We start from the raw sequence: 10,552 nt of genomic DNA, 5'->3' as shown, positions 1-10,552 counted from the left end.
TGCTATAAGTCTGTGTCAAATGCTATCTAAGCCAACAGAAATGCTATCTAAGGGGTTAGGGTAAGTGCTATGGGCCTGCTGCCATGCCATGAATACTGCTGCATATACTGTAGTGGCCCGCAGCCAAGCAGGCTACATGATGACACTCCTGCACAGAAAGGAATGTGAAATGCACCTGGACGGGTTCTATCAGGAAGAATGACTGCTTAAAGCTGCCAATCCACCTGTTCCTGTTTGGGACAGGACTGCCCCTGCATGGTCAGACAGAATAAAACATAGCTGTGCCTCTCTTATCCATTCATTTGTTTGGCCGTCATCTGGCAGCACTGTTGTGCTGCTTTGAACACGTCCAGCCATGGATCTATCATGGATCTTTGGATCTAGTGATGAACGAGAGATGCGCAGAATAAGCAGGGAAGTAGAGAATCAAATTCGTCATGATAAAAGGAAAGGAACTCGAGAATTGAAGTTGCTTCTTTTAGGTGAGTCTACCCAAATTACTACGCAACACTTTGACAGATCGCAACTCGAATGGGAAGTGTAGATTTCCTTTGTTGTCGGCTAAATTAGTAGAATAAATTGGATTTCTAGCAGGATTAAACGTTTTTGGCCTTACAGAAATACGCTTCTGACACTGGCAAGTTGTGGCTGTACAAAGACCATTGTTAAATGGTGAATAACATAATTACAATCATTCTAAAAAACAGATTTTTTGCATTTAAAAGTCCTTTCAGTGTTCTCTTTAACGATTACTTTAATGATTATCATTGTTTACCTGTGTGTCACCATAAGACAAGTCGCTGCATTATTTGCATCCATGATAAAGACTCGCAAAACCTGCTGCCAGTTTACCAACCATTCCACAGTCAATGCACTGTATATAACTATTAAAATACACTATGTAATATATTGTTTTCAAGAAACTCAAGTGAATCATGGCAGAGCTAGAACAGTACAGTGCTTTGTGTGGACGGCCCTTTACTTCCCCCAGTTCATCTAAATCACTGACACAGCATAGCATGCTTTCTGTCTGGGCATTTACACATTTTAATCTCATCTGTCAAATTTGTCAGAATAATTAAAGTAGGATTTATTTGTTTATATGAAGATCTAAACAGACTAAACTTGCATGGGAGCCTGTGTATCCACACACTTCAAGAGCTTGCAAATATACTTCTAAGTAAATAATGAATCATACACTTATGAATATGTTCTTGCTCACTTAAAGGTGAAGTAAGGGTTCTCCCTGTCTCTCCAGCTATTTAGTATACAAACAATACATTTTCAGGTTGGGATACCATCCAATCAGGAGTGAAAGTGACAGGAAGTGAAATTGGAAGTGATGACACAAAGAAAAGAAAAATACAAAATTGAAACTGCATTACTATCAAATTGAAGCTGATAAATTAAATACTTTCTCCTGATTGGATAAAATTGGCAACCTGGTGGGTTGCCAATTTTATTATTCTATTAAAGAGCTGGAGACAAGGACACCCATGTTACCGAACAAACACTTGATAGCAATCGAAAGGTTTTGTTTTAACCAAAATTAAGTATTACTTACACTATAATTTTGTTGTGCTGAGACCATGTTCACCTGCAACTGATTGCTGTTCAGATAATTTTCAGTGCCACGTCATAGATGTCCTGACATTTCTGCAGTTGGCTTTTATCTCATTGGTCTTATTTTCCCATGCAGGGACGGGTGGGAGTGGGAAGAGCACAATCATCAAACAGATGAGGATCCTTCATGGTGCTGGGTACAATGACGCTGACAAGAAAGGCTTCATTAAGGTGGTGCATCGAAACATCATCACGGCCACTCAAGTATTAATGAAGGCCATGAATGTACTTCACATCGACTACGAACACGAACAGAACATTGTAAGACACTGAACCCTATCTAAATATACCATGTCCACACATGTCGGTCTATTATCTGGTTATATTTCAATTCATGTTTTTACATGAATAAATATTGAATAAATATTGTAAGATGGGTATTTACTATTTTCACATTAATATTGAAATCACAGTATTATTTGTCGTTCCAATATCATGCTTGAAGGAGAACTTTGTCCGTTTTCAACCTTATCTTCATATAAGTTGTTTTGAATGCTCATTTTATGATGGCACAGTTTCTGGCTACTCAATCTCTGTCTGATGGGCTATGGCCAGTTCAGAAACCTTTCTACTAATGACATCAATGGGGATTCCAAGCTAATAGAAAGAAAAAGAAAGTACAGTATTTATCTTCCTGGAAAGTTAGCATGCTGAAATATCTTGCAGACAGATTTCTGAACTGTCCACAGCCTTTGTCTGAGATGCAGAGTGAGTTCACAGAAATGTTATCATAATATATGAGCGTTATTGAGGACCAATTATATGAAGATAGATGGTAAAATACATGCGCGCGCGCACGCACACACACACACACACACACACACACACACACACACACACACACACACACACACACACACACACACACACACACGTAATGTGACTTGCTGCATGCTCCCAGTCAGTTTATTAACATTTTGACCCACAAAGGGTCCTCATCAGAAGGTCATTGCAAAGGACCCACCCACACAGAACGCACATTACATGGTGATAAAGAGATGCATTTTTATTCAGAATAATGTGATCTCTCCACTGTGAGTAAAGTATTGTAAAATATTGTTTTATAGCAGTGGTTCTCAACCAGTGGTCCTTAAAGGGATTCCAGGTGGTCTGGTCCCCAGCTAAATTATGGAGAGTTGGTAAACAAATGGACCCTTTATAGATATTTAACTCTTGACCGTGTAAAATGAATGAATGAGTTTCATTTTACACTCTCAAGACTTATTAAAGAATTATTGCATTACTTAATTTTCAAGAAGTTACACAATTAGAGAATGTAGAAGAACTGCTATTTTAATCAACATTGGCCTGTTATCTGTCCTATGGTACAAACATCAATACAGAATTCAATTGTGGCCAAAATCTTATCCGACGATATACGAATATTCTACGTTTTGGATCTGAGAGGCTAAATCTCATCAAATGGTGGTCGTCCGTGGCTCAAATGCTGAATAAATGACCTTGATATGAAAAGGGTTGAAAACCACTGTCTTATAGTATTAGCCTATATGATATATTTCAGAAGCATGCAGAGGCGTTAAGTCGTGTGGAAACTTACGAGCTGACCGCTCTGGAACCGTGGCAGGTGGATGCAATCAGAGGGGTGTGGAGTGACCTGGGAATTCAAAAGTGTTACGACCGCAGAACGGAATTCCAATTGTCTGATTCAGCCAAATAGTAAGACAATCATAAATCTTAAATATAACCATTTGCATGAACTGTTCATCTGGCACTGTTCATCTTTGCTATTCATCGTGAGGCTACTCATTTCAGTAATTCAGCTGTTTTTCGAAGCACTGTATTGATGACATTAAACACTGATGAACAGTTTAGAAGTAAAATGTTTTTGATGGTGTGCCGAGACCACTCTTGTGAGTTTGCTGCCATCTGAATGCAAAACAATCATCTAAAGGGCTACCCATTGTGTACCAATCAGTGTGCCAAACTTGAAATGTTGAGATGCAACGTAGGCCTATCAGTGGCACGCAGAAACATCCAGCGATTGGGTTTCCCAAGCTCAGCGGAGCACCTCGGATGATTATTTTGAACTTGCAAAAGTTTATTAGGGTTTCACTCTCCCTTTTAAACCTTAAAGGGACCACTTCACCCTTTTTGCAAAAAAATAATTATGTTAATGACGTTTGGAAGATTTTGTCCTGGGGGTATTTATGTGTGTAATATGTGGTTTTAGATATTTTAGATTTTAGCACTGTCTCTGATGTCGACACTGTGCTCACTTCCTTCCTGGACTACAATTCCCATAATGCTTTTATGCACTGCTCCTCCTTGTGGATAGGGGGAGGGCTGTCTTACTGAGACAACATGTAGTCCATGAAGTAAGTGAGCCCAGTGTACATGATATCAGAGACTCTAGGTTCACTGATACAATCTAAAATATCAAAAACCACATATTGCACACATAATGACCACCAGGAAAGTGTTCTAAATCTTCTAAACGTCGTTAACATATATTTTTTTGCAAAAGGGGTGAAGTTTCCCTTTAACAAATATGGGATTTTGCTATTCGTAGGTACCCAGCAAGCCAAATTATGTCATGATGACATTATGATGACGTCCTCCGGTGACGTTCAGGACTAGGCCAGATCACAGCCTATATGGAGATAATCTTTACGTCATTAGCAGGACGTCTTCACCAGTTGAAAAATATAGCTTATTCTGGGCCAGATCTGACTAGTTATGATATGACTTAAGTGGATCTAGCCTCGATCGGACTCTCTGTGGTTCATCCAGGGACATCCGTCTTAGTGGGCAGAATTTATGTTGTTTGAAATCAGGTGATATTCTGGGCCAGATATGACTAGGCTTGGTTCGACTGGCCACAATCAAGACTTCACTAATTCGTCCAGGTCCTGACCGTGCTTGTTGGGTATTAAACCTTTTTCTTCTTAACTTTTCAGCTACTTAAGTGACTTGGACAGAATCACGTGCCCAATTTACCTTCCCACCTTGCAGGACATCTTGAGAGTCAAGATTGCCAGCACAGGCATCGTAGAGTACCCCTTTGATCTTAATGTTGTCATCTTTCGGTAAGTGGCTACTCTATTCCAATCATTTTTACACCTACCCTTTGTTTATGTTCTAAATTATCAAAAAGATGGTCATGTACACAATACAGCCATAGCTAATAAAATTCATAATGCATTTAATTTTATATTTAGGTATGCAAATGTACATGCCAGATCTTACTTGAAAAGGAGATCTCTGATAACTAATAATAATAATAAACTCCTCAGGTTTAACAGAACAAAATAAATACAAATCTCCCCTAACAAAATACCAGGCAAAGAGATTTCATGAATTGAATCAATATCCAATCCAATCAGATTCAGACCTTGTGACCCGTTCAAAAACAACAGTGTGTTAGTTAATCCATTTGTTCATCTTGTCGATGGGCACAGAATGGTGGATGTGGGCGGTCAGCGCTCAGAGAGAAGGAAGTGGCTCCACTGCTTTGAGCATGTCACCGCCATAATATTCGTGGTGGCCATCAGCGAGTATGACCAGGTCCTCCGTGAGTGTGAGACAATGGTAAGCACTACTCACAAGTAAATGCTCTGTTATAAGTAAGTCTGGTTTTCAACCGTATAAAATGTATAAACAGCCTTTGAAAATAGCAGATCTACAAACTCACAATGCGTCACATCGTTGTAGATTGTGTGGTTTAAGATCTTCAACTCTCTCTTAACAGAATCGACTGGAAGAGAGCAAAGACTTGTTCAAGACCATCATCGATAGCCCATGGTTACAGGAAACCTCCATCATCCTCTTGCTCAACAAAACAGACTTGCTAGAAGACAAGATCACAACATCCGACTTGGAAGACTACTTCCATGCATTTCGTGGTAAAACACACTATGCTTTGTATGTGTAAACACCACTTGGGGGTCCAAATTCTGGGGCAATCATTAGCCAAAAATAGCAGAGCTTGGTGTAGATGGGGGAAAGCGGTCAAAGCACAGAGCCAACTCAGGTCCAGTTTACTAAGTCTAGAGCGTGCAAGAGGTTAAGGTTTACTTCAGTGGTTTCCCAGTGTGCAGCTTATATTAATTCAAACGGTAGTTCCAAGTTCTGACCAAGTAAGCCGAATGGTTGAAATAGGCTAACCTAGTCGTTCTGAAATGAATATTTTCTATCACAATACATTTTAATCCACCACTGGTTGAAAATATGGCCAGTTGTTCAGCCTTGACCTTACACAGTATGTAAAATCCTCAGTGGATTTTACCATCTACTATAACAGTGCTCAAACCGTTTCATGTAAAGGTCATCCAAATTAATGTTGTTGGCAGCGGACCCTCATCTGAAAATATTTTGAGCCAGGAAGGAACCCCCATAGAATATTGGATTGGATTGCAGATCTACAAGATCACAAAGCGCCGCATCATAGCTCGTTGTGTATTATATATAGGCTTAGCATGTTTCGCTGGGGACCCCCTGGAACCTCCTCAAGGACGCTTAGGGGTCCCTGGACCCCACTTTAAGAACCACTGTACTAGAAGCTTCTCCATCAGCTGTGAAGTTTGCAAACGTATATCTGAAAAAAGTAAAATAGCAGATATAATATCTTAGTTACAACAAGATTGAGCCAAAAGCAAAGTTTTATTCAGTTTGGGAAATCACAATCTCTATTTTTCTCATAAGCTCAGAGTTCAGAAGTTCAGAAGTTGTCTGGATGAATCAACTCCTTGTATTTCCAGAGAAACGGAAATAACACTCTTGTATAATAACAATATTATACTCGAGGGTGTGCCATTATTGGCACAGTGATGCTTTCGGAACTTGGAGCGTGCACCTCGTTCCTGACCACATCACTGCCATAGCAGTAATGACTGTGAAGCACACCGTCACATTTCTTAACCCATAAATTAAAACTGGGAAAGCATCTGTGTCATTTTCTATTTATATCATACGTTTTCCAGAAAACTCGTAGGATTTAGAACATTTCTTTAGAACAGATAAATAGCATATATATAAGCTCACTTCGTGCCACACTGCAAGCTTGTACAGTACATCTGAACATTTTTGAAAAATGTCAGAAATGTTTGGAATTCTTTTTATCTTCTGGGGGTCCCTGGCACAACAAATTGTCAGATGGGGGTCCGCGGCCATATATATAATGCCTAACTACTGATTTAGAAGGCATTTGTAGAATTGGCCTCAGGTGAAAAACTTTAATTAAATGTATTATTGCCTGATTCATTCATAGGCCCCCCGAGAGACGCTGAAGCCGCAAAGGCGTTCATCTCAAAAATGTTTGAGGACTGCCACGTTGGACACCAGAAAGACCTTCACAGACACTATACCTGTGCTACTGACACGGTGAACTTCAAAGACATCTTCAAAGACATCAAACACACCATCTTAAAAGAGAACTTCAACACTTTTAACCTTGCATAAAGTATAAAGTGATTTGTAACGACGGATGTCTGTTTGTAGGCTATTACAGTGTTTTACTGGTTGTTCAACTTAATTACTTTCTGCTTACTTTACTGTTGCGCAGCCTGAGGCTTGTTCTGGGGAAAAGCAAAACCAAACAGATTATGATCAGTAGCTGTGTCAGGTTTGAGATTCCAGTAAATACAGTAGTTAACATGTACATTATAGATGACAAATTAAACCATGGGACGGGCCTGACCATTGTTGACATTCAGAAAAACAATTTGCGTAAATTCTTTCACACATCACTGATCACTCACTTCCTGAGTACAGACAGTTCGGGAGTAAGTTCCCTTAATCTTGTGTGACATCTTATCACATCAGTGTCAAACTGTTAAAACTGTACTGCACTAGAATGTGACCCACCCCGTCTCCCTGCCATTTCTGCCATTTTACAGTTAAACATTCTTCCAGTTTAGGTCGTATTATTTATGCAAGAACTGAGCAGCACATTATGCAATGAACTGTGTCTCCCCCCCCCCCCCCCCCCCCCACACACACACACACATACCATAAATTAATGTTACTTGACGTGTTGTCCTTTTTTGGGGGGGTGTGGGGGGGTTGGTTGGTGAGATTTAAAATAAATGGAAAAAATTAAAAAGGAAAAGTCAATTTACCAACTCAATTCCAAATGCTTGTCAGGTGGGGTCTGGGGTGTCCCTAATTAAAATATGATCATTTTGGGGAGTCACAGCCTGAAAAAGTTGTGATTGAGAACCACTGAACCAAACAACTTTATGAAGGCTACGTTTTTGATAAAACTGCTAGGCTGCAGAGTCAGGTGTGGCCATGCATGCTGGATGATTTATAGTTGCTGTGTGTCGTGTAATTTCATGAACCAAAAGTACTTTGTCACTAGAATGTCTCATCTAAGAGACAGGGAGCATTTACGATTCACACCTGAAAACAAAGGGTATTGTTCCAACTGTTTGAAGCTAGGTCCCCTGGAGAGCGAGGTTGGAATTCTCCACCGGTGACCATTTGGGTACGCTCTGTCAATGTAACTGTGCCACATTTATCTAAGAAATGACTTTTACAATCTGTCACTATAGAAAGATGAGACTCTATAACTATTAATAAGTGAGTGCAACCTGTACTGATGAGACTATAAGATTATAGTGTTCGTTACTGGGTCAAACTGGTTTAAATCACTCCTTCTGTTCTGTTCTATTTCAGTTCTGTTATATTTAACTATGTTCATTAGAGTGCTCAGTTTCATCTAAAGACCGGTTATGTTTTAACTACAATTTGTCATTGTATCTTTAAAGTAGTAATCTGTTGTTTTAGTGCAAGGTTAGAAGTTACTAATGTCTAGTGTCTCTGCCAGAGAGGCCCGCCTCTGTAAACATGAATAAGCTAGTAGCCCAGATTTCATTGGTCAAAATAGTCAGGAAGTGCCTAGTTCAGCTACTGGAGAGGAGGGATCAGATCTGAAGTGTTCAAGTATATAACACCGTGTATTTCTTGTGAACGGGGCTGTTCGAACGAGTCTACATTTGGCTCCACTAGGCTGGTTGGAACAGACAATTGGCGTGTACCTTTTTGAGACATGCTTGCTTTGTAGCGAATTGAATCTCTTTGTGTTTTACCAAATAAACGCTAAGATCTGGAGAAACCTTTGTCCTGCCTTTTCGTCTTTCACTCCTCATGCGGACTGATACACACATCGGTGAAAGTATACCACATGTGCAAGAAAGACCTTTGTACCAAACAGTGTAGACTATGTGTGTGAAGTCAAGTCAAGTGTGATCTTTGTCCAACACGGCGGACTTTATAGGTAAGTAACAACAAAAAACTACTCAGGATTTCCACCGCTTTGGACGTCCTCATCTCTAAACGATCATGTCAAATTATTAATTAATTACAGTTTGCTCTGGGCATGTATGTTGGTAGGGTGGAGTTGCTTTTAGTGTAGCCTGCCTTTATAAATGCAGGGTATTGTATTGGTATCTCCCCCGCACACTAGCCTACACAAATCACAACTATTATGAATTAATATAGCATAAGCTCTAGCTTTAAAAACAAATTGCAAATGGCATACAATCTCATATGGTTTGGTGTTGTGAATGTGAACTTAACTTGAAGATTTATAAACATTGTAGGCTATAGGCCTATGGAGTTTTCAATTTATATTTCTATATGGATTTTATATTTATTTCTATAGCCTAATTTTGTAAAATGGTAAAAAAAAAATAGTGATTTTATGTGGGAAAAGTGTACTGGAAAAAGTTTTTTGTGACCAAAATGAGTAGACCCATTGGGATACTTGATAGACAATCCTGACTTCCTGAGAGATGGCGGCTTTGGTGGAGATCGCCGTTACAATGGAAATGTTCACAGACCACACACACTTTGAACTGAACGGAATGGAAAGAAAAGCACAAGCACACCATTCCCGGCCGAGCCGCACATTTGATGTATATATTGCGGAACATATATTACGATTACGATAATTAAGTATGTGTTGCGGATTTCAACCTGTGTTTCTGCCATTGCATAGCAGGCACCCAGAATTATTACGATTATTAAAGGATCGGTTCGCCACTATAGTATGGCCTTTGTCATGCTTTAGTATGATATCCGTTCATGAAAACAATAAAAATATTTACATTTGGCGAAACCGCTACGGAGAACGAGTCATGTAATGAGCCGAGGCACGGTAATATCATTTCCTACAATACCCACAGTGCATTGCGCGACAGACAGACAGGCAGTCCCCGTGGGCACACTGTCGCGCGTGGAGGCGTCGGAAGGATCTGAAGCCCTTCTTCTTCGTGGGGTTTTTAGACAGCTGGTGGATGGAAAAGAAGCTCCATCTCCGCGCCCAACAGCTTCCCGGAACAGCTTGCCCCAGACTCAAATGGAAGCCGCGCACAAGCGTGAAAATGAAGCGCGTCACCCGGCAGTGATAGGCACTAGCCAATGGAACAGATGCAGCCTGCAGCCCATCCACTGGGAGGGGATTCACTTGTAGTTGTCTTCTTTCACGGAGTAAAACGCTCCCCTGGGAGGGAATTGTGATGCCATGTCGAGGGATACAGGGAGACATCTGGGCAGTGGGCACCTCAAAGTAACATTCTGTCCAAATTGTTAACAAAACATTGAAAAATCGTCTGAAGAAATGTAAAGCAGTGGTTCTCATGTTTGCTTCAGATCACCCCTGTAATCTTTTCATCCATGGCACCCCTGGCTGAATTACATTGTCATTTACTGTAACCCTGATCCATGATGACATTGAAAATAACTTTATACTTTATAAAATAGCCCGTTCTCTTCACCCTACGCTGCCCTCCTCATAATCATCATCCTTCTCCGTGGTGGTCTAGTGGTTAAGATTCGGCGCTCTCACCGCTGCGGCCCGTGTTCGATTCCCGGTCAGGGAACACTGTTTTATGATGAATTTCTGTTCTGTTCTTTAACTATATAGAAGTGTCTATTTGTAAGTCTCTAAATGTTTTGATGAATTGAA

General features: G+C 40.2%; 1 protein-coding gene across 1 annotated transcript; it reads left to right on the top strand.

Moving 5' to 3' along the window:
• Positions 1 to 406: 406 nt before the first annotated feature.
• Positions 407 to 7,374, top strand: LOC310875918 (guanine nucleotide-binding protein G(q) subunit alpha-like). Its single transcript, XM_083789352.1, has 7 exons — positions 407 to 482; positions 1,700 to 1,884; positions 3,146 to 3,300; positions 4,542 to 4,670; positions 5,043 to 5,172; positions 5,333 to 5,486; positions 6,851 to 7,374. Exons 2-7 carry the CDS (start codon positions 1,738 to 1,740, stop codon positions 7,039 to 7,041), a joined length of 906 nt encoding a protein of 301 aa, XP_083645478.1. The 5' UTR covers positions 407 to 482; positions 1,700 to 1,737; the 3' UTR covers positions 7,042 to 7,374.
• The last annotated feature ends 3,178 nt before the right edge of the window (positions 7,375 to 10,552 follow it).

This window comes from Protomyctophum parallelum (assembly GCF_964188405.1).
Source record: "Protomyctophum parallelum genome assembly, chromosome: 18".
NCBI classification, from domain to species: Eukaryota; Metazoa; Chordata; class Actinopteri; order Myctophiformes; family Myctophidae; genus Protomyctophum; species Protomyctophum parallelum.
This window is presented reverse-complemented; position numbering and strand designations above follow the sequence as displayed.